The 24,894-nt window shown below is 42.3% G+C and overlaps 2 protein-coding genes across 10 annotated transcripts in view; one reads left to right on the top strand and one right to left on the bottom strand.

Annotated features, from left to right (window-relative positions):
* LOC122577262 overlaps positions 1-4,232 on the top strand; it is a 34,228-nt gene extending 29,996 nt beyond the window's left edge. For all 3 annotated transcript variants that reach the window (XM_043748448.1, XM_043748449.1, XM_043748450.1), the window contains one exon: positions 152-4,232. In XM_043748448.1, coding sequence (XP_043604383.1) covers positions 152-664 — 513 coding nt within the window. In that variant the 3' untranslated portion in view covers positions 665-4,232. The remainder of the gene's footprint in view (positions 1-151) is intronic.
* On the bottom strand, positions 3,916-24,890 carry LOC122577263. 7 transcript variants are annotated; one of them, XM_043748456.1, is made up of 9 exons: positions 23,955-24,890; positions 23,776-23,866; positions 22,137-23,563; positions 10,636-10,882; positions 9,947-10,146; positions 9,294-9,497; positions 8,212-8,439; positions 6,489-6,949; positions 3,916-6,265 (listed from the first exon to the last, which is right to left on the bottom strand). In XM_043748456.1, the coding sequence occupies exons 3-9, from the start codon at positions 22,189-22,191 to the stop codon at positions 4,466-4,468; spliced, it is 3,195 nt and encodes a 1,064-aa protein (XP_043604391.1). In that variant the 5' UTR covers positions 22,192-23,563; positions 23,776-23,866; positions 23,955-24,890; the 3' UTR covers positions 3,916-4,465. The 7 variants fall into 7 exon arrangements, with proteins under 7 accessions (XP_043604391.1, XP_043604388.1, XP_043604386.1 ...); XM_043748453.1 differs by having other exon boundaries at positions 23,739-24,890; XM_043748451.1 differs by having other exon boundaries at positions 22,137-23,866.
* Between the last annotated feature and the right edge of the window lie 4 nt (positions 24,891-24,894).

The following is a 24,894-nucleotide window of genomic DNA, read 5'->3' as shown; positions in this document are numbered from 1 at the left end:
TTAACGATCCTGGCGATCGTACACAGGCGAAATTCAAGCGCTAAATAGCAACGTGGTAATTAGAGGTGTCTAGGCGATCAAAGTAATTAGCCAGGTAGAGATTGCGTTTCGGCGGAGTTAATTAGAGATTAAACGATAATCCGGTTTTCAGGTGGCTACAAAGGCGGGCGCTGCCAGCTTGTTCACTCATCCGCTTTTCCGAGACGGATGGGAGCCAAGAAGGCGAGGTAGCTGTGAGTCGGGTTTTTGGAGCTGCGTCGGCGAAGATCTCAGCCCGGAGCCACCCAATCGTCGACACACCTCCACCTTGAGCAGCTCCGCGGCAAGCAGCTTGTTTTTATTGGACGACCATCGAACCAGCTCGATCTACACCGACTCGTCCGAAGATATAGCGAGCTTAGGAGGTGGCGACTCCTGTTGGGAGGATAGATTAAGCGGTATCGGGTCTTCCAGTAAAACTATCTCCAAGATCGTCGAGTATTTCGAGAGGAAGCAAGCGGGTAGCTTGCGACTTGCCGATCACGATGCCAGCTCTAGTAGGTTAACGTTCTTGAAAGCAAATTTAGAGGGTCCCGTTCCATTATGCAGTATCTCAGCCGCGCAGAGGTTAGTCGTTTGCGAGGGTGCGGTGCGCAGCAAATTGCCCTTGTTTGACAAAAAGTGATACGCGTCACTCGCACGTCGTACAGTTCGTTCCTTAGGGTTTCTTGGTTTTTTGCCGACGTTTCTGGACCGCGTGAAAGCGCCTACACGGAGAAACGCTTCGATCCGATTTGTTCCACGTGGAACAGCGATGGCTATGTCGATGGGACAAAAATATTGGAAAACAGTAGCGATCGGAGGAAAGTAGGGTCGAACGACCCTAGTCGCGCGCGAAAGAAGAGCTAGAAAAAGATTATATCTTTATTGGACTTTGCGATCGAAGTGGTTAAAGTTGGAACAGGGTCAGTATTAACCAGGTTCGAATATCTGGTTCGAGTTCAATGAAAATATAGTCAAGTAGGAGTACAGCGGACACTTCTCTAAAATCTAGTAACCCGACTGTGATGTTTTTTGATAATCTACATACATTATTGACCCATACTGCTATGTTTGAAGCTGTCGGCGCGAGTTTCCTCTTCCGCGTGCGACGATCGTTACATATTTCTCACCGCGTTAGTGCACTTTAAAGAAAAGAAAAAAAAAAAAAGAAAACTTTATACTCGATACAATAGCTGGTAAATTTTAAAAGAAGGTTCTTTCACTTTACACAACATGCCACAGGATATGTCAATAGTATTTTGCATGAAAATGAAACGTTTCTTGCGTTGTAGTTCGTAATACTTAGGAATTTTCAAACACCATCAACCTGTTTTCCTCGGACATGCGATTTAGTAGAAGGAGATGAAGAAGTTAACGGTTCAGAGGATTGAAAGAAGCAATACACGTTTCATTTTGAGACTGCGGCAATCCAATGCCAGTAGAAACGCTGCTCATGTTCTTACCTTTTGCAGTGCCTCGCAGTTCCTAGTTAGCCACCTCCGTCCTTATCCACGACAACCGATTTTTTATCAATTATTGACGACGACCATACGAAATCGAAATGTGAATGAACCGATCGTATTCATTTCTAAGTTGAAAACGGTTTTTTAATGCATTACTAATCCCAACAATCGTCTCCTATTGCTTGATTCGTGTTTGTACACGTTTTGTTTTCGCGCCGATATCGGCGCTGACATCGTCTAGCAGCGTTACACTCTTACATTAAATACCAGGATGTCGGGATAAGCAGCGAAAATTACGGCAATGTACAATAGAAGGCGGTATATTTTCCTATATGAATTCGAACATTTGAAACAAAATAAATGGAACTACTTTAATTTTAAGAACTTCTAACATCAAGTTTTTACGTATAAAGTATATTGTTGGTATAATTTATATTTTTGTTTTTTTTTTTTTGTAACGATCATTCGTACCTGTGCCGTTATGTTTTGCCGTATTGCCGTCTTTCTTTGTACAGTATCGTGTTAGTTGGCGAGGTAAAAGAATTCGTCAGGGCCTACGCTGTGCTTATACGAGTTTTTAATTACATTTTTGATCGAGTAAAGAATACTTCCCCAGCGCGCTACGCCACGATGTGGTGTTTGATCGTTGCGCGTCGTAGATTAGTACTCAGGATGCGAAACGAGACACATAGTATATTTTGTTGACAGAGATACCGTGTCCTGAATATTTTTGTTGATATAAAAGAAATGGGACGATGGTCCACCACACACTGTGAAAGCGAGGGAGGGAGAGAAAGCATGCGAGAGAGAGAGAGAGAGAGAGAGCGAGAGTGAGAGAAAGAGAGCAAATGAAACTGATCTAGTCAGTGTATTATCGTCGGCGGCCTTATATTTTGTATGTCGTAGCGCTAATTACTTAAGTGTTCCAAGGAAAGCGAACAAACAGAACACAGGCGGATACAGCACAACCTGTTCGAAGATACGATACATCTCGGTAGTCGTTGATAAAACGCGAAACGAACGTAACGAACCATTGGGGGGAATAACGTTTCAGTGAATGTTCGTTGAAGAACACGCATGGAATTCAGAATGTGAATGACGATCTATCGAATGGATGAATGCATGCGAATATTTAGAAGCGTAAGAAGTCGTACGTGCTCCTTGGCTGCCTCGAAATCGTGTCTCTGTTATACGGTGAAATACTTGGTTGTATAATTAGAACTTGTTGACTCGGAGCTTAGTGGGACAAGGAGACGAATTCGAGATGGCACGCGGAGCATATTAGTTTTTAGTTGCGCTCTTTTACGCAGGTACAGTATCCTTATAAGACTTTCGATGAGCACCGAATTGTTTTCCATAATACCAGACCTTTTCTTTTCTATAATTTCCTTTATGTCGCGAGTCAATCGGCTTAGTCTCATTCTAAGTTATCTTCAACCTGGTATCATATCACGATTACAAGTCTGGTTTGTTCTCTATGAATTTCTCTTTTGTATGCTCGAGAGTACTGTATGTGGGTAACGGAGGATGATTTTGGTAGGTACTATACCGCGCGTCAGCGTGTAAATCGTTTCGTCGCCCTGGTTGCGGGACGAGTCGAACCAAATTTCTACTAGAATAATAGGCAACTATACCTTTTTACTTGTCAGAGTTCGTTCACGGGTTCTACTTGATAAGACTGCGTGTTTGTTAAATATGTATGTAAGTAGTAAGTCGTCGATAATTCGCAGTCCCTTCTTCCTTGCCTAACGGAATGCACTGTCGACCAGAAGCCAAGATTTTTTTGTTTCGTCCCATCGAGTCGATACGAAAATAACGTAGAACATTTTGACGAAGCTTTTATTTTCCAGTGTATCGATGATCGACGAACGAGTCATTTTAACTGTAGTCTTCCCAGCTATCGAAACGAAACTCTTACGTACCTGTTATTTTTGTATCGAGTCGATTATCATAGAACGATGCGTTCTGTTTTGACGCGTCAATCGGTACCTGAAGAAACATTGAAGCAAGGACTGCGAATGGGTTATTTTTAATAGTCGCGGACATATCAGGAGTGGGCATATCCTGAGAGAGTTGGTTGCTGGCGGAATTTTGATGAACGTTAGATGAACAGAAGCGAAAAAAAAAAAAAAAAAGGTAGAGATTCTGTCTGCGTGCGTGTGCGAGAGAAAAAGAGAAAAAAGCGATGCTGTGAAAGTGTAACAGAGTACACGAGTAAAAGTACATCGGACTTGCAAGACCGAGAGGCGCATTTTTCTTCTTAAAGAGGGTTATTTATTTTAAGTAAAAACAGATATATTATAGATACACATAGAAGTCCATTTGAATCATCTCTTCCATACTTTTGACTACCGTTCGCGTGAACCGTCATGAAGGTGGATCGCATAGACACCAGCTGTACATATTATTACGAGAGGGAGAGAGAGAGAGAGAGAGAGAGAGAGAGGGAGAGAAACAGAAATACAATACTATTTCAGCGATTCGTTTTGCGATTTCCAAGATTGGGTCATCATATACAAAGTGGGATTTTTCGCTCTTATGATCGTCCGTTCGACATAAATAAAATAGATGGGGGAAATACAGATGACGATGATAATAATTCTAATAACTAAGAATTAGTTAACGGTAACGATGTGGAAAAAAACAGATTTCAGCGAAGCTATATATATATATATATTATATTATATATATTGTAAAAAAATTCCTATATACAAAAATAAAGTTAAGGCTCCAATTTTTACCAAAAAACATCTTTGAAGTGTACTTTATAAAGCCATCGATTTTTACTGACCGATGTTATCACGTTCCATAGTATCAGTAACTCAAAACACAAATTCCACGAAAACGTTAACAACTGATCATCAACAACTACAAACAATAGGAAAAACCAATAAGAAATTGGACACTTGTAAGAGTGGAAACATATCTTGAACGACGATTCCATAAATCTTGTTCCAAACAATTTTCGCCGTTTAATTTCTTCAGCGTTCTCTATCGACCGAAAAGTATGGCCTTCCAAAGTCTTCCTCTGGTATCAAAGGTATGTACCTGGTCCTAGGATCCTTCTTTTTCTCGTACGCGTAAGGGAAGACCATGCTCCTCCTCGCCAAGCTAGGTTTGCTACTTCTCGTTTCTGTCGGTCTGGGGATTTTCTGAATGTGAGAGTGCGGCGAGTACGTAGAGCTCGTACTCGAAGAACTCGGACCAACGTCTAAGATATCATTCGCGCTCGTCGACGATAATTCTTTCGTGCTCGGATCGATCAGAGGAATATACTTTCTCTCGTCTTTCCCAGGGGTAACAACCTCGTCTGAATCGTTTCTAGAGTCCTTTATCGTCACAGCCTCCGCTTGAACAGCCTTATTCTGCTTGTCAGTAACCACGCGAGACAAGCTAATCTCGTTAGAGACGTTATTCAGAGCCTCGGAAATCTCAATTTCGCTTTTGATCGTAATAGGCACCCAATCGTCCGCTTTTGACGTACTACTCTCTGACGTTTGTGTGGACCAATTGTACTTCTCGTGTTCCCAATTCGGAGACTTGGGCACGTTGAGGTCTTGTCTAGATAAGGTGTTCAGAACGGTAGAATGTTCTATAGGTATCCATTCGTTGCTTTCATCGGTTCTCGTTGAATTTACAATTTCTTTCTCTTGATAATTTGCCTCGATAATCGCAGGTGCTTCCATCGACGTAGTGTTAGAAGAATTCATCGTTCTCCCCTCTCTTAAAGCAGACTCGGTGTTAACAACAAGTCGATCATCTCGGTTCTGTCGTTCAAAGTCCTGTTGGTAGTTATTTGTAGTCAACTCCGATTCATCGGGCCCTTGATCCTCCGACGCGATCTCCCCCAAGGGTGGAAAATATTTCGGCTCCTCATATCGCGATCCAGTTACGAAACTGGGCGTATACTGCGAAATCAGAGGAAGAAGGGTTTGCCTAGCATACCTTTCGGCTTGTGCCAGGATCCCAGCCAACCTTTCTGGCAAGAATTGTACTGTAAAAGCTCTAGACGTCGACGAAGTCTCCTGTATCTCTTCTTTCTGTTTTTCACGACTGTGAATTTCATTTCTGGTGTTCTGTCTCGCCGAGCGCGGCCTCAAGATCGGCTCTGTGATCTCTGGAAATTTCAAAGACCTTCCTGTTTCCTTCTTATCGATTTGCAGCACAGGCTCCCGTATTTCTGGAAGGAACTCGGTTGTTGGTTCCACCGAGGGATTTGGAGAAGGACTTTTGGCGAACAAATTGGAACCAGAGAATCCTCTGCCTTTCTCAGTCTCGGAATTTTCCAAAGAATTCGAATCTCCATCGCTGGATATGTCGACGATATTCCAAGGGTTTGAGCTACTGCCACGACTGCCCGTTTCCTCGAAGTTGCTCGTCTTGAAACTTTCTTTCCTCTCGATTATGCGCACATTTCGCTCCTTGGTAAATGGGCCCAAACCTTTCGACGAGGACAACGACGCGATTCTCTCCTTCGAGAACGTTTCTATCGGGATACTGTCTTTCGCCTCGTAATTCTGTTCTTTGGTAAATGGCCCGATACCACCCGGTTTCTCTTGCAACAGACGTTCTAGTGCCGGGGACGTTGAGTTATCCGATTCCACGGGAACGTTGCATTCGCCAGCGAAGAGAGGAAGTAGGACGGGTTTCCCAGATTCTAAGCTCAGACCCTTTTTGCAGACGGACAGAGTCTTCCCAAAGCTGTCGATAATGGCTACTTTGTCGATGCTCCAGGACACCAAACCCGAAGAGATCCAGCCGCTGTACGCCGTGTACTTGATCTGTGATATTTGGCACAGAATAAATAAGTAAGTTTTAAGTAAGTAAGTAAGGTTAAGTATTAGGACAGTTAGAGAAAAACAAGATGAAATCGTCATCTTGTAGAAACGCCAAATTCTAACTGATTAATCCCTTCCTTAACGATCTAGTTAGATTGTACACAAAACCGACAGAAGTGTCCTAATACTTATAAACGGAGAATATTTATGTCAATCTGTCGATTACCTCGATAGCTTCCAAATTGGAAATCGCAGGATGCGGTACAACAATTTTCTGAAGAATCGAGCCAACCAGAAGCTCTTCGTCCTTCCGCGTCATCGCAAACGTATCGTTAAAAGATCCTTCTCCGACCAGAGTTACCTGCAGTTTCCCGTAACTCCTAGCGGGTCTTTCGCTGCGACTATTGTACACTTTCACCTGGTACTGGTGAGCACAGAAAGGTTCCTCGTCTCTCGTTACCAGGTAAAGTTGTCCTCTGGCCGGTGATTCATCGCTGTAGTAACCCATGTCGCCGCAAGGTCCGCCCATGCTGTTCGCACCGCAAGGGAAACACTCGCCACGAAGAAGACCATCGTATCCATTGTCGCATGGAAACGCTGGGAATCGACACTTTGGGCTTACAGAGTCAGTGAACAGCTTGTAGGCCCTTCGATGGTTACACAGGGATCTACCCTCCACAGCGCTTGCTGCAACGTGAAAGTTTCCGATCAGGTAACGCTCTGAACGCTCGTGCAGTAAAGTTAGTGCACTAAATTATCGTTGTCACGACTAACGAATAGTTTATTTTATCTTGTTTCGTTTTATATGGACAAAGCGAAGAGCTAGTTGTGCGATAATTAGGCTACGGATTTTTGTATATTTATGCGACATGCAAAGTTACATAAAATATTCGAAATAAACGAAACAAGATTCGTCGTAATTTTTAGTAGCTGAGAACAAGACTTTGCTGAAATTTGCATAAAAATCCGCAGTCTAGTGGATAATTTTAAATCTGTTTTGTTTGCAAATGTAACTTGGGATGTAACAATTATCGAAATATCGCGACACGAGTCGATACTAACCCAAGCTGCCTTTAAGAGGAGAGAGTCGAGGGAGATCGCGATCGAGTATGGTCAGGACTTTTTTAAATATTCAAAGTATCTTTAGGCGACATTTCACGGGGCCCCAGCGTGACCCGCTTTCTTTAGGACAAAGAATTCGATCCGCGTTGCGGAGAAGGTAACGCTATCCCGAACGACGGCGATCAACACTCGTGAAAAAAATGATCCCGCTTTCTAATCTCTGATTTATCGTAGCCTCTTAGATTAGATTTTGCCAATAACTCGTAATGAGAGCAAATTGTTATACAAAGGAATAGACGAAACGGGTATCGTTAAGTATCGTTAACCCGTGAAAGTTTCAAAGATTTGACCGGCCTCTGCTCTATTATCCTTTTCTTCCGAATAAACTCGACGATATCGTAACCTTGTCATAAGTGCGTCAAGTACATCGGGTTATAAAATACATAGAGTGCATTAAGTAAGTCAAGTGCATTACGTGCAGCACTTATGCCAACGTGCGCATGAATCGTATAAAGTGTAGGTACTGTACATATGTGTATAGGTTTAGATGTGATGCGTCATGGCGAGCAGGATGAATGAGATGAAGTTTTAGAATGTGAAAAACGCACACAATGCACGTGATATGCAAAAATATAACATATAAAAGGTATACTCGTAATATTTAGATTAGATAAAACAATTCTCTAGCCAGATTCCATTTTTCTTACTATTTTCATGAGAGTATGAATTCGCAAGAATATTCTCGGTTTATTCAAAGGTATTCGGATAGCCGCTTGTTGCGTTTATTAAAAAATTATAATAAAAGCGACGAGAGGCATTCGATACGCGTTAAATATCACCGAGTGCTGTAACACTTGCAGCAGCGTATAATAGGAAGAGACACTTACACCAGATAATATCCGATACGGCACCAAGGAACAGATTCGAGCAGCCTGTCTGCATTCTGCCCCCATTGGGATAGAAATCGACGTCGCCCATAGGCTGCCAGGATCCCAAACCACCGAGCAACAGTTGTTCACCGTTACTGTGAATCACATCGACGAAGTTGGCATCTGTTTCGTCGAGTCGGGCTCTAGGATCCTGAGACTCGAACAGCGGTCCTGCAGGATCTAATCCTGTGAATTACGCAGATTCTTAGACAACGTTCCGGTTCGAGAGCATTGCTCGAGCAGAAATTCATTCGTACTATATCGCTATTGCCATTGATTAAGATGAAAGATGGAAAGTTCGATGTTCAAACGGGTACAAACGAAATCTAACCGGTTGGAGGAAAGCGCAGTTAATGAAAAATCGCTGATAAAGTAGAAAATCGAGACGAAAAAATCGTTGACGCGTGGAAAAAGATCCGAATGGCAATCGCGACACATTTACTTGGAACGCTTTTGCAAAAGACCTCGTCACAGTTTCTGGTGAACGGTCGCACGATCAAGATATGGATCGGAGGGTTGCTCAACCTCTCGCCATTTTTCCAAGCCTGTCTCGATGCTCGTTCGCGTATTGATCTTTCGTAGCCTTTTTCATTCGAATAAATCACACCGAGAAGGGCAACGAATTCATAAACACGTATACGAATATATGTATATATATTTATGCTTCGATGATCACATCAATTAGCTTATTAAAGCGTAACGAGCGTACTCGATGATTTCTTAAAGCGAAGCATTTACCGAAGGATAGCTGCGAGAGAACTCGAGGAAAAAAGTTTAATCGATTCAACGATTAACGAATAATCGTAGTTGCCCTTTACGCTTAATCGAACTGGACTTCAACAGCTTGGATCTCCTTTTACCGATGGAAACTCGGCTCTCGAAGGACATCGAGCTATCCGTAACACGTTGCTCAACTTGGGCGCGATAACTGCATCACGTTGCCCGAATACAGAGCGAACGAGGCAATCGTTAACACGCCACAAATAAATCACAAACAGCTGCGTACGGAGAAAAGTGTTGCATAATGGGTCCCGCCGTACCTGTGATTCTGGAGACGTTTCCCAGCTCAGCGCCAGCGAATCCAGCCACGTGAGCACCCAGGCTGAAACCGATCAGATGAACCTTCTCCAAAGGTACGTTCAAACTTCGCACTAGCTTGGCTAATTGTCGGCCGACCAGACGAGTGTTGGCAGCCGCTCTTACGTAGTTGGGAACCGCGCTTCCTGGTCCCCAGTCGACGCATACTGAAAAGATATGCTCGGCTTGAAGACGAAGCTCGTTAAAGTGAAAAGAGAGATTTACGTTGATCGTACGGCCAGGTGTACGGTAAGAGGGCAATGAAATTTTCTGATACCAACCGTGAATAAGCATTTGGCGCGTGATCGACTGCTCGTTTTTATACCAAACAGTCGTTTCGCGTAAAGTTTTGTCTGAAATCTATCGTCGCGAATAGACTGTGCATTTTTGTGCATTCGCGAAAAATTGAGAAAATGTAGAATACGCGCGATACGCAAAACTACGTGCACAGAGTATCCGAAGTGTAGCGTCCCTCGATAATAATATTTAGCAAACGAAGCGAGTCATTGCTTAGGTTTCGCGTCTTCGATCGTGTTTACAGAAATATGATGAATCTGCATAAATATTCACGGTCTATCGTACGTAGTCGTGGAACTTGGAAACAATTACTACGAACCTATGTTACATTCATGCACAGTCATTAGCGCGGATCTCATTTCATAAACCCAGACATGATCGCAGCTGGACCCGAATCCATGCACAATCACTTTGGTGGGTAGATCGGGATCTATGGCACGGTGCGCGTTATCGTTTATATCATCGGCGGGAACTTCCATCGGAATCGATCTTGCCTTTCTGCTACCGTACACTAGAAATCTGCAACATGCCGAAAGAAATAATTAAAAGCAGTTTCGTGTTTCGTCGGGTGCTCGTTCCAATTAATTGCCGATAGAATTACGAAAGATCCAGAAACTTTTAAAACACAGAGTCGATCGATTTGTTTTCCGAGTGGTTCATATATCCACCCATGCGCGATTACGCTTATTCGTAAATGCAACTAGGCGTGCTTCTTACAACGCATCGCCTTACTTATGAAAGACGTAACGAAACTACAGGCGTGCTTTTGCTAAGCTACGTCACAAGCCAGATATCATTTCTATGTTCGTGTTATCTCAACGCTGCGCGAAATAACGGTAATCGTCGCAAAGCAAACATAGTTTAGTGGCGAGAAGGAGTGCGATCGCACATTGAAGCTGCACCGCTGCGTTTACCGAAATGTAAAAGTCCGGATGCATTTACGACGAGACATATATAGATAGAAAAATATTCACGAATCGTTTCGCCTGGTAGTTTATGTTGCAATACCTAGTGCCAACATCCTTAGGTGGTGACGGGAGCATCTCCAGGTAACTGAACGGTCCCGTGTCTTCGAAACAGCCGACATCTTCGTAGCAAACCTTCGACACTTCTCTCTTGGCCCTATGATGCAGTTGCTTGTGCAACGTCCACCGTCGCATAGATTCGACGACTGCTCGAAAAATTTCGGCATCGTTCTTCTCGTCCGCGGATTCGTCGAGAGGCGTCGGCCACTCTCGCGCAACCGTCGGGTCTCCTGCAGAAACGATCAAATACATATGACTGGAACGCCTTGCGATTCTTTCACAGTCGAACTACCGATTCTCTCTTTCCCTTCGATCGAACAGCGAACTGTTAAGAATCGAAGAGTTTTCTACGAACAGAGCTACTCATAAGACGAAATGGTGAATCGAGTAATTTGCGTCGGAAATTTCACTTCCTTCCTACCAGCAAGCACGTATTTACCATAAATCTATTTTGGTTTTATCATTAAATCTTCTTCGTATATGCTGTCAAGCTTGCCGTATAAAAAAAATTGACACACCGTGCATCACCGTGATATTATCTTTTTGCTCGCGTATATTTTTCTACTCCGTGCAAGTTTGTATACTCTAATGGAGACTTGCCGAAAAAATAAATACATTTTTTTCAGAATACTCGGCGATTATACCGCGCTCTCGTCGCATGTTCCATTTCCCGCTGAACCGTTTAACCTTCGTCCAACGAGACCTGTTCCAACAGTTAGCAACTCTTCTAACGCGTATAGCGCGGCAGAGCGTCCTTTATTTCGCGCATCTGGGAATGCAAAGAGTCGGTGAACACCAACTGCCAACGCTCGATCGAACGGCAGAGTCGCTGGACCGATCGGCACACCAAATTGTTCGGAACGAATCGAAGATTTGGGATCCGAACTACACGCATCGCAGGTCGGATTGATAGATTCGCGCGAAACTTCGTAACGGTTTCCTTGGCTCGTTGCACTGTTATTAGCATAACGCCTGAATAACAATCTCCTGGAACGCAATTTTTGTTCTTCAAGCTTGAAGCCACACAGGAAGACATCGATGTAACTCGGCAAGTAAACCAAGCCTGCTTCCTTCTCTTACGCCGCTGCCGGCCAACAAAAGGCCGAGGTTTTGCGAACGGGAAACTCAACGATCGAAACGCTAACGACCTGGCTCGAAGACACCCGTCGAACAAAACCTGTCTACTGGCCGCAGCCTCCGACGCGATATTCGTGAGAAGGGAAAGTTTAAGCGATCGATAAGTCGATCTAGCAACCTGTCGGCCCACGAGCATTAGAAAATCGCGGCTGATTTATCGACCGGCAGAACGATGCCGAACAACTCACGTGTCCAGCACGGAAAGTGTAATTAGACTCGCGGTAACTGCGAGTCTTTGAGTCTTTTCGAGATATCGCGCAGATACTCGTCGCAATATTTCCAATTATCGTTTACATTGAAAATTCTACATTCTGCGGTGCTATCGCTGTACCGCGGCGATCTAGTGATTTGCAGGTCGGTCTTCGCGCATAGAATCGGAATGACCTCAACCTTAATTTCGAGTAATTGGATACCAATACAGGATGTGAATTTCTAGATTTCTCTTAGCAAGTTTCTTCAAAAAATGCCTCAGATTTCTCTTTTACATATTTCTAGGTCGAAATTTATGCAAATGTTTAAAGTATCAAGACTTACTTGTACGCTGTTTGGGTGGTAGAATTTTTATCGTCTACACCATAAGTGTTAAAACGATCTCGGGAAATATCGAAACATCGAAGATCCAATTTTAAGAAGAACTTGGAACGGCGGAAAATCGGACGCACCTGTCGCTCAGGGATTGGGGGTCGAGGAGTCGCGGATCAGGATTGCGACTGTCTCCTGAACTTACGACCTAGATCCGCGAGCCGACGTGAAAAAACTGAAAGGCAGAGGGATCGCGATATCCGAAAGAATAAGCGTCCGGAGGAACAAGTTCTCGAGCAACGGTTCCGATCTTGAGAAGCGAATAACGAACGATTGCTCGATAATTGGAACGTCTGGATAAAAGTAATAAAAAGATAGCGGCGTGTGAGACGAGACAGAGGCGGCTAAAAGTAAAACGCGGAAAGAAAATCGGACGAAGAAAGTTGCTCGTATCGACGCGCGGAGGCGGCGAGGTCAGACGAGATAAGAAAGAGAAACTCTTTTTGTTCGAACGGTCGATTATCTCGCCAGAGATCGGAACAGAATACGAGCGGAGGCGGTATATTCGCCCGCGAATAGGCAACCGCGATCGCGGTGGCGGTGGATGAACCGACCGAACGAGTCTAGCCGGGGAGAAATTCGGAAAAAGAAAGCCGGCAGCCCGAGGAATAGGCCGTTAATGGTCAGCTAGATCGGAGAGCGGTTCGAGTTGCTGGAGTTTTTATCCGTCGAACGAGCGTCTGGCAGAAGGAGCATGGTCTCGAGTCAGGGAGAGGCATGGAAAAGGGAAATCAGCAGAGTTGAAATCAGGACTGACCGTGTGTGACTCGCGCGACCGAGCCGAGCACCTCATCGCCTGGTTTAAAAGCCGGCGGGTGACTTTCCAACGACGATTCGCCGCGGAAAAATTGGAGGCTGACAGCGCTTCCACACGCCAACGTACGTTTATACGGCGATTTCCGTGCGACATGACACGGTAATACGGTTTTCTGTAGCCTGCCCTCGTCGGCCGCGTAACTTTTTCGTAGCAACATAGCAACGAATTATCACGATATATTCGTAGAAGAAATATAGCGTCGCTCGGTCTGATCGCTTCTACGTCGTCTGTCGATTTTTTACTAAAGATTAGAATGGAAAGATTTGCATCATCCGCATAAAAGATTGCCCAAGATCGCTCTAATTCTGATAATTCTGGACGACAAAAATGGTGCGATTATCCAACGAGTGTACTTCCGTAATTACAGAGTATAAGTAAAATAAATGTACCGTGTCGTATGAGTATCTCCCTATATTTCACTCTCGGACGCGTACTTTATTATACTCATAGCGCGATACACGTGCATCTTCGTACCGAACAGGGCTAGCTAAGCGTCCGTCTATTCGAGTCTGGTCGAGGAGGCTGTGTCAAGGTTTCTGTAGGAATGACTCGCACAGACGATCGAGTCTGACCGTTTTACGCATCGTCAATGACAATTAGTACGTGCCACGTGACCGACGAATCGAAAACGAATCCAACGGTGCCGAACGGAACCGCGCGAACCCGCTAATTCTTCGACTCCTCGAATTTCCTCGATACATCCTATTCGTATACCGATAAATTCCAGAGTCCGCGGATTCCGACGTGGCGATGACTCGAGCATAATCGCATAATCGCGTATTTTGTATAGCTAGGGAGAAACATAGACAAACGTAATTGCCGGTGTTAACGGAGATTCGATCTAAAAGCCGACGCGATGTCTCGATAACGCAGGCGAAATCCATCAATTATACACCCGGCAGAGTCGTTAGATCGCTCGACAAGCGTGTATCCTGCGAGACAACCAGACTGCGTGAATAATTAAACACAGATAGCCGATCATTTAACGAAATGGAAAACGACAGGGAAAACATAGCTATGACGTGTCGAGACCCCATTCTACTTTTTCGTATCGCTAATAGATCGACAAGTTTACGTAATTTCAGGAAAAATTCTATATCGGTTACGAAATAACTGGAATATACATCAGTCGGACGAACGTTGAACCAGATTTCGTTCGTTTCGTTGGGTCGAAGCAAGCAAAATTGGCTTATATCATGGTTAATTCGCGAACATTCGATTACGATATAAAAATGTTCTCTCTTTTTAGAGCTACTGGAAAAACTTTGTAGCGACTTGTTATAAAACGCGAATATCACGATTGCAATCAGCAATAGGAGATTGCCATGCGATCAGAGAACGACTAAGTGGTATACCACTTTCGATCGATCGAAAAAATCTAGCGTCCCTTCATCGTGAATATGATTGACAAGATTAATGAAAGCGTTAAACCAGAGGAGTCAGATGGACGCCAATCGCATACGCGATCGTTTCAGCGTAGATGATTCCTTGGATGACACGAGCGAAGCTTTCGAAATCGCTTTAGAATATTGCCTCACCTTCGATAACCGTAATGAAACCACCTTTCAGTGCATTTATAATTCGATCGCGTATATATACGTTGACGATGTCGCAATTAAGACGTTTGAATTAATAATTCAAGCCCGTTGATCACTTAGTCTGGAAACTAACCATTGCTTTTCAGCCAACGAGAGCGTCAAGTGCGCGCAACGTTGATTTCAAGCGAGATGTCCAAGTTATGATTATGGTCGAGTGACAATACTCATTGCGAATAACGATTAAATCTTCCAACGTGTCCTTTGTGATTCTAAATAGATGTTAGAAGAGATTATACATTGGATATCTAGGTACATACGCGACACAAAGATGGCATCGGTACGGAGATTTAACGGTACAGAGATACTTTAAACGCTCTCTGCAACGGAATTCCTTCATATACGTCACCTCTATTAGTGCAACGGCGATAAATTATCACCTGGTTCTTAAATAAAAACAGCTGATGTAAGTTCAAGGATGTTTTAACCCACTGTTAATATAATATTCAAACGATCCATTACTCTGTACAACACACTACAACTTTTAGTATAGTTTAGATAGTTATAGAAATGAGCGACTCTATTATACTCTATCCATAATCTTTGTTAATTTCCACGCGTTAATAACTTTCTCTATATTATTCTTATTTGATACAGATGAGAATTTTTATTACTAGATATCTATTACATTTATTTTCACTTGTTCCAGATTCCCATGCTTTAAAAATGTTCCTCGTTCTATTCAGAAAATCTAGCAGAGTAATTTTAAATTTGATTACTCCGCCAACGAATAAATCTTGGCCTCTCGATCACGACCTGCTCATTTTGAGAAGCTATTCGTCGCGCATTCCGCCCTGCACGTCGCAATTTATTGCCCTGGAACAAAAGTGGATACAGAGGAAACGACTGACAAAAACAAAACACGCAACAATCGCGTTTACCCAACGCTGCCATTGTTTCGATATCTCTGGTATCGCGTGCATCCGGATCCCTCGTAATCGCTATCGACGAATTTCTAGACCGAACAATCCCATCATAGAACAATGGTGCAATAAAGGAACAATTTCTTGCGCGAACAACACGAAACCAGCTCTATGTGGGACACAGCGGTGATCTGATAGCGAGCTGGTTCTCACAATAAGAAGGGATAATTTCTAGTAGCACGTTGGTTACTCACTGTTTGTCCTTTTCACGACCGTGTTTGTTCTTCGAACAACGTAACAATGAATCGACTTGGATCCTAGCGACTACGATCGAATACCCAGGGGCACATTCTTGCTTCTACATCCTCTTTGACAAATTTTGTCTATTTTCTAATGGATTCGGAAATCGGCAAAAGTTTGAAATGTCAAAACTTAATTCTTACACGCACACTCGTTGTACATCTGTAGCACTTTAGTTACCTACATAAGGTTTAAAGAACTTAGTAACACAGTATCCAGCGAGTAGAGGTCATCGAACTGCGATCGCATAATCAACGTTCTCTTATCCGCGGATCAGTGTTCCGTTCGCGAGCTGTCTATTCGTCATGCACCAGTCTTCTCAATTCACTTTTCACGACCCAAATTCGGGCACGAACGTACTTACGTATGTTAGATTTATATTTGAATCTTGACCAGGTCTTTTAGGTGGAAAACGTCGAGTGTGGAACCGTTATACCGTATTCTTCTACTTGGCACCGATACTCCGCTGTCCCTATCCTGCTGACCTTAAAACTGAATTCACGGCCTGGCCTCTGGCATTCATCGAGGAAACACCCGTTACGAAACTCTGCCTTCCATCTTGAAGGAATTTCGCTATATATCACGTATTATCGAGCGACACGAGTGACTCATGGAAAAAAAGAAAGCCGAGTCGGCTTTTCTTCCTGAAGAGGAGGAGATATGGAGATCTGTCGGCAAGACTGGAAGAAAAGCGTGGCTGATCGTTTCGGGACGGAAATGCGGTCCGATTCACGAATATACGGAGGAGCTTGAAAGCGAAAACAAAAGTGATGAAAGAGGAAAAATAGGCGTGAATTAAAAATACGTGTTGAAGCAATCACTTCAAGAAAAAGCCTACAACTTTACCTTTGTATATCCGTGACCCGGAGACCGCTGTTACGAAGAGAACAGAATTTAGTGAGACAAAAAGTTCCAAATAAGCAGATGTCCGTGTTATTGCGCCCTTGAATATAGATTATGTTTCGGGTTACAAGGTCTAGAAACAAAAGAGCTATAAGTAGATCTCTATTGATGTTTCTTGTTGCCTTCGGCTAAAGCTGCAAGGTTAACTTTTTTTTGATAATGTCCTTTGCTAAAAATATATGAACGTGCTGCCTATCGCGTCTATTGTATCGTAACACTATAAGACTAAGTATAGTATACTTATAAGTACCTATACCTCTATTTATTTCGATATATTTTTCCATTACAAATTCATCCACTCGTTCTTCTATCGGTCAAGCTCGTAATAGTCGAGTCATGAAAGAACAACACGAGGAATCAAGCGGAGAGCCTTTCAGTTAGTTATGTTCGGAGATAGGCAGATGGAAGTATTTTTTACTCTGAGCAACGAGCCTCCCGCTAGCGGACTGCCTTTGCATCTGAAAGGATCCACGCGGAAAGTGGCCGCATCACGTGACGGACGATAGCAGTCGATGAAAGTTACCGATCCTTACGACTACGCCTTTCTCGTTTCACCGTTCACAAAGATACAATAAATCTACTCTCAAGGTCTCTGAGCGTTGTCGCCTCACAACGGTAATCAGATCGGTGAATTAGTTAGCACGATATGTACTCCTCTCGCGGTACTCTACTTCCGGAATGATCAGTACTGTGTAGAGAAAGGACGAAGAAGGTAGAACGACTAAGATTATCCATAACGTGTTTCTGGAAATACGATATTACGGATGTAATATAGTACCGAAATTTGCGAAATAAAAAGAATTCAACCGCAAGTTAATATTACATGTAAACATACATGAAAGAAAATAGGAAGCGTTCGTAGGCAAATGCGTCCATAAATTGGAACGATCGCCACGAGAAGTCGGAAGATGAAGTCGTGAACGGCTCTCACTGGTCAGACCAAGCACCGATAAATTTCTAACCGGAAGGCTGCCGGTTAAAGAGAAAGAGAATAAGAGCGGGAAGTGGACAATAGCTCGTTCTTTCGCAATCTGTAACGATGAGCGTTCACCCTGCTTCGAATGTTCGTCGCGTTTTTCGTTTCCTATTTCGGAAATCCGAGTGCGCGTTTTGGGACATTAAAATCATTGGAAAGTTGCAACGTCTGAGAGTCGATAGAGAACTTTTAATGGATAGAAGAAAGTCGTTAGATATTTGCTTCTTTAAACGCAAAATATAGACACGTTTGATCGACATACGCGTGCGCGTTCAATAATCAACGGTGAAAAATGAAATAGTAATAAGTACAGAGAAAGTTGGCGGAGGCGGTGAACGGCAATGAAATATGTGAAAATTAAATTTTCAAGCGATGTCGTATACGATAATTGGAGGAGGGTGCGGTTTAAGTATTACGCTTTCAAGAATAACTTCTCTCTTTGTATAACGCTTAAGCGTCTTGTCCACATCTGCCGAAGTAATGTTTGTCTTCGAAGCGGTGTCTAAAGTGTCCGAGATATTTGCACAAAAGTAGGCTCGCGATTAGTGAAAGTATTATTTTTAAAAAGATCGTACTTTTAGCCATCGATATCGTTTGTACGAGTATCCTTAAACAATCTAATCGGTCGTTTTAAAATGGCTCCTGAAAGGAATCTCCAAGCTATTATTAAGACGTTAGTTCTCAGTATAAAGGACCAATCGTTCGCCTAGCAAGGTATTAGCCGAAGAGGATTCACGAGGAGAGCGGAAAAAGGAAACGGACATCGTTTGGCGGAGAAAGTATCTGCTAACTTCGACACAAAAGTACTCGGTCTCTTTCTACGCGCATCGAAACACTCGTAAACATTTTACGTCCGCCGTGTATCTCGGTTCCCTTGCTCGTGCAAAAGTATGTTAACCCGGATCCAGAAGAGATTGGGAAACGTTTCAATCGCTGCACCGATTACCTTTGCTTCTCGTGGGCGAGCCGAGAAGAAGTTGTCCGAGTTTATTGACATAGAAATATCTAAATTCCATTGCTGTAACGAGACAGCAATTGCTATGGAACCATACGTCCACGGTTGATTGGTTTTTCGTAACGTGTGACGTTAAAAGGTAGTGTGCATGAAAAGAAACGATTAACAGAAATATTGGAAATATTTAAGGTAATGGATTATACCACTTCCTATATATTCCTTCCTTCGTTTTCCTGTCAGAACTCAATCGACGTTACTCTGTTTACAGTCACGCAACGCGAACATTATTATGACCCATTATTACGTTAAGACGAAAAAAATTACAGGTAGTATTTAGTAGCAAAGAATAATATTTTTCGTAAGCTTAGAAAATCTCTGTCCTTTCAAAGGGAACAACGAAATTGGATAGACCACAGACCGTGTTAACGTTTCACGGTGTACGATCGCAAAATGATCTTGGGAATAATTCTAAATATAATATTACCTTGAGAAATATTACGCCATAGAAAGAGATTAACTTTCTCAAATTTATCACGACTATGACAAAATTATTTCCAGCGAAACGTTTACCTTTTACTTCAATCGCAACGATTTGATCGCGTAACTAACTGATTTTGATCTTGTTGTGTAATGACTAATGGGAGCGTCATTGATCTCGAGAGAAGTCTAGGCTGAAGCCTTGACGAGGAATAAATTACACGATGGACGTCGATTGACCGGTCGCGCGCGAATTCATTCTCGCATCATCGAATTCTCACGTTCCGTTCCCGTTCGCGACATAATCGGAATCGGACCTACCTACCGATTTCCTTCCATCCTCTTCCTTCTTTTCTCACTGTCGCAACACGTCGTATTTCCGGCCCGTTGACTACGACGACACCGAAATCGCCAACAGGATAAAGCCAGAGAATGACGTGCAATTATATTCCGGACGTGCAACAACGGAAGAGGAAGATAGTTTGCTAGCCCTGGCCTGTTGTGGAACGGTATTACAAAATTACTCTGCACCTCGATGGCTGCGCGGTTAACTACCACTCATTATCTACGCGTAGCTTTCCACTTAATTGATAAATAGAGTTCTATTAGCGAGGCGTTTAACGGTCATTTCCATTTGACAGTAAATTAAAAAGTAAGAGAATTTTACAAAGTGATCCTCCTTTTCATTGGCATTCTATGATGATGAACGAGCATGAGCTCGCATAAAGTTCAATGTTTGCTTCTAACATTCACTATTTTATGCATACGCGCATTGATCCTCTGAAATCGACGAGACACGTTGAACGTACTAATTCGCAATGCACGTATCAGCTAGTTTTCTGGCTTCTGACATAAAATTTAAAAGCACACAGATGTCCTAATATCCTGATGACCTACTATCGAATCATTTGAACGTTGCGTGCCGACGCAACAGCCTACTGGGTCACGAAATTCGAAGGTCCCGTTTACAAACCGATTCCTATCCGATCGCCAGTTTCACTCGTCCAACTCTACGGATCCTCTTTCGCTAGAGAAATCCTACACGCGAAAAACTACGGATAACATTCCTGGTCGAGAAAGGTTAGATCCGGCACGAGTCGGTTGACAAACCGGGTTCATGTCAAAAGCTGATGACGTGACACTTGTATTAAGGAAATTAGCCGCAGTAACGATTTGGAACGATAGCGCGCGTGAATCATCGAGAATAGAAAATGGGCAGGTGTGTATCCATCTCGGTGAATTGTCGTGAAATATACGCCGATAACATCTGCCATTGTACACACCGTATTGAAAGTAGGTTATTACTGAAAAAGAAAGCGTTTACAGACTGAAATTTGTTCGGATCATTTTCATTGTTTTGATTATAGAGTAGATTCTGCGTGAAAACGTGTCGAGTTAAATATAAAAGAAAACAATGAACGGAAGAAGCCTTACATAGGTATGAAATTTTCCTCGTTCCGAAAATTCCTCCTTCTTTCCATAGTATGCTAAGTACTAAATGAATAATTACACATACTTTACTTTCTGCAGATCTTTTTACATTGACCTGTGAGTCATGAGATGACAAGAATTAAGATCTCTCTGTTAAGGACGAGGAAAGTAACCGGATCCAGTTTCATGGTCATGGGAGCAACAAAAATTTGTGTATGCGTATGCATGCCACGATTTTATGTTACACAAATGTAACATGATTACGCCGTCTAAGCAAATAAAAAGTTCGTCGAACTCGGTCCTTCTTGACGATCGTCAAAGTACGTTATACGCCTTAGCGTTACGACGTTGAATATTTCAAAGCAACAGTCGTGCACAGTACCTGTTAGCTTTTTCATTTTTAGCTTAAATATTTTTTACCCAAATTTGTGTGCAGTTTCACGACCCTATCGTAGACGCCACTTTCGCAAATGATCGTCGCGTGTTTCGCACGGTGAACGCTCGTGAACGACCGAAACGCGGGGAAATTTCGTGTATCAGTCGACGACTCGACTTTTCGAGACAACTTACATGAAACCTCGGCGATGCGTGCAATAATATCAGTGCTGTGACAGAGTTGCTTTCACTGACTCTGGAATAATTTCATTACAATAAGCTGGTCACGAAATTTTCCTACCTACATACGTGTTTTCGTATCCGTCATGGTTCACCATTTTCAAGCGATCGTCTATCGATCGTTAAACGCGAATTGAGAGTATACATTACCATTCCTTTCGTTATAATTCCGTACGTACATTACGATCGTAGTAATTTTTATAAGCTGTGAGTTTTTCCGATACAAAGCAAGATAATCTCAAATTTAGCTACAGAAACATAAAAGAGAGTAATTTGTTGGTTACTTGCATCGAATATTATAATCTCTGTGCACTGCAATCGTTTAGCGATGGTAAGGTAAATTGATGATGCGGTTCACGAGTGCAATCAGACTCGAGGAAAAAGTTCCTTGAGCCTCGCCCAACGACGTAAGTGAAAACAGACGTTAGTGGATAGGTACCGGTTAGGAAACACGCTTAAAATTTGAGGCGTCGTCGTTGATGACCTCAACGCGCGATTACATGATTAAATAATTGTCCTCGATTCGTTAACGGTTAATAGAACGGAATTCACAAAGTGTACGCTGAGGGAATGAAGAAGCGCTGTGATTAATAATACAAGTCAGCCGAGCACATTAGGTGTTTACCTCGTTTATTGGACAACTTCTAATTAATAGTTTCCATTCAACATCATGACAGACGTGCTAATCAAATCGGATCAAAAAAAGTCAAACGACTAATAATACTAGTAAAATATGGTACTTATAATTGAAAATGATTCAAATTTGGTCTACAGATTATTCAAAGAATCACCGCGGTGAAAAATAATAAAAGTATAACATAGAGATAACATACCATAGAGGCTGATGCATCCGAGTATCCAAAAACTTAACAAGAGTTTGTTAATCATCTCACGTTGGTGGACCGGCTGGAGAGACGAGTCGTTTTTTCAAAAATCCATCGTTCGCGTACCGATTTGAAAATCCAAGGAGAGCACGTGTTCACAGTTCGCGAATCTTCCAAACACGCAAGGATCAGTGTTCTTTCATTCTCTTGACCGCTTCGTTGACCAACGAAAAATTGTGCGAAACAATGGAGAAACTGCTAAACGCTTGAAGTCAGACAGAAGATACAGACGATCGATCAAAGTTGCCGTGACTTGCTCGATCCTCGAAGCAATAGTTTTTTTTTTTTATGCTTCTCTTTATCGATCTTCCCTCGTTGTTCGATGAATACCAGTGTCTCTTAGAATTTACATAACTTTCGTTCCATAGCGTTTATCCACTTTCTCCAAATTGCTGATTTGATTAAAACAAATTTCGTTTTACGGCGAATAGTCCGCGATTTTAAAGGAGACTCTTTTAAGGGGAACTCTTGAGGGAAAAAATTGGAAACGAGATCGAATTAAAAAAATCGTAATTGTCAAAGAAAGGCGCTTTTTTTCAGCTGGCTGAATTCTTCAACTTCTCCTGCTTTCTCCTTCTAAAGACTTGGCGTACTTTTAAACGCTCAAGCGATCAACAATCGAGCGCACCGCTCATACGATTTATACTTGCACGACGGTGTTTACTTGACTGATGAAAAGTTTGTTCGCGTGGTTTATCGATCGTTTACGATCCGGACACTCTTGCAATACAATCGCATTATTAATCTGCAGATAACCGAAAGAAGCGACGTCGTTTCATGTCAATGTTTTATAATCGACGATCAAATTGCAATCGAGTACTCTTCCAGCGAACGTAGCGATGAATTAACGGAAATCGATAGGATTCAACGTCGATTCGCTAGATTTCGAACAGCTCGATCGTTCGATCACCGATATATCACGCGATATTGCACAGATTTCGCGTTTTCATTGTCCGGATCGCTTTCGAGGCGATCTCGAAGCTCGGTATTCACAGAGCGGCGCACTCCGGCAAAACGAGAAGCCTGGAGCGCCAGCAGAAACTAAGAGAGAGTTTGTGCGATCGTGCTACACCTGCAGGAACACCAGAGCTGCTACCTCGTGGCCTACTATAACAGAACTGACTCCCACCATACTGTGACCACGTCTCTTTACTTGCCATAAGCGAACGGTGTTTACTCGCCGTGTCTTCCGACGACAATCATTCCCTCCATTGGGATCTCTTCACGATGTTATCCACGACAACTTTGCCTTTCCGTTGTTCCATCGGTTCACCGAGCATTCAAACGCATTTATTATCGTTTCCTTTAGGATATTTAAATGAAATTCCTCGTCTAGACTCTCTTTTCCACGCCTATTAATCCTTAATATAATACAGCTAAATAAAAACATATTGTTTATATGTATATATAAAATTCCAATATTCAGAATAGAACATCGTATTGCAAACTGTCTTCTTTAATTAAATTGCAAACTATCGTTTTTTATAAAAGTTTTTTGTAAAATTTTGATAAATAGTTGTAGAATATTTTGGAAATATTTTACTTTCTTACTTTCCTGTCGGGTAAAAACATTAGATGTGCAACGAACCACTATTTAATTCTTAATGCGTCCTAGCACCTTATGGACAGCGTGTATGCCATGTATCGTTGCCTAACAAAGGCCGCAAAATTTTCTCGTGCTGTCGCAATAGAGGAGTTTCACTATTATCGAAAGCATCCGCACAATCACATACAAACAACACATTACTAAATATTATATCATCGTACCGAAACCGAAAATGGATTGTTGACCGCTCCTTCTCACGATAGAAAGGATTGCGACTCGCTTTCGCGAACAATCGCTAACTAAGATCGATTAATGCAATCGGCGCAAAGTTGTCTTTCCCTCTTACCACTTCCGTTACATCTTCAAGATTTCTGTTTGATGTTTGACATACACCTACGTATTTTCGAACATTTTATGTTTCTTTTTACATATACATATCTACCAAATTTTTTTACCTCTATATCTGTGCAAACTATTAAACTATCTTCGATGAATCGAAGATAAATTGGAGTAAAACGAATCTTTAAGAAACCAAGTAATCTTGGCTCTTTTCATTCCTTTCCTAACACAAATTGATAAAAATTGATATCTTTGAACAATTTGCTACTTTCATCTTTCGTTTTTTCCTTCTTGTTTCGTTGAAAGTTCGTTCACGACTTTTTTTCGACAGTTACTCATGATTAACGCAAAGACCAATGAAAGCAGACGTATATATTCAGGCACGGTAGCCAGAGAAAGTCCAGTAGAGAGATAGCCATAACTATTGATGTTTACCAAAGCAAAGAAAAAATGCAGAAACGAATAATCAATGCAACCGTCTTGCGCGAAACGAATCTGGACAGAAGAGTAGCTTTGGACACCATTTTTTGATTGATGTGTTACATCTCTTCTATCATGTAATATATGCAGAGAAAACATCCGTTTGCGAGACACTTATTGGATGCAAACAATATTATAATCGTTTACTTTCACTTTTTCATTGGTAATTGCGATGCGCATACGACGTTTATAACTGATAGCTTTTGCATACCTGAAAAATCAATTTTACAAAATTATAACGAATAATTTTATTGTTATTATATCAACTACGGTGTCAATACCTTTTGACAACTATTCTGCTATATTTGGTGCATTAAAACATATTAGCATTATATTATTGTA

The sequence above is a fragment of the Bombus pyrosoma genome, linkage group LG18, assembly GCF_014825855.1.
Source record: "Bombus pyrosoma isolate SC7728 linkage group LG18, ASM1482585v1, whole genome shotgun sequence".
NCBI classification, from domain to species: domain Eukaryota; kingdom Metazoa; phylum Arthropoda; class Insecta; order Hymenoptera; family Apidae; genus Bombus; species Bombus pyrosoma.
Note: the sequence above shows the minus strand (reverse complement) of the source record. Positions and strands in the feature narration are given on the sequence as shown.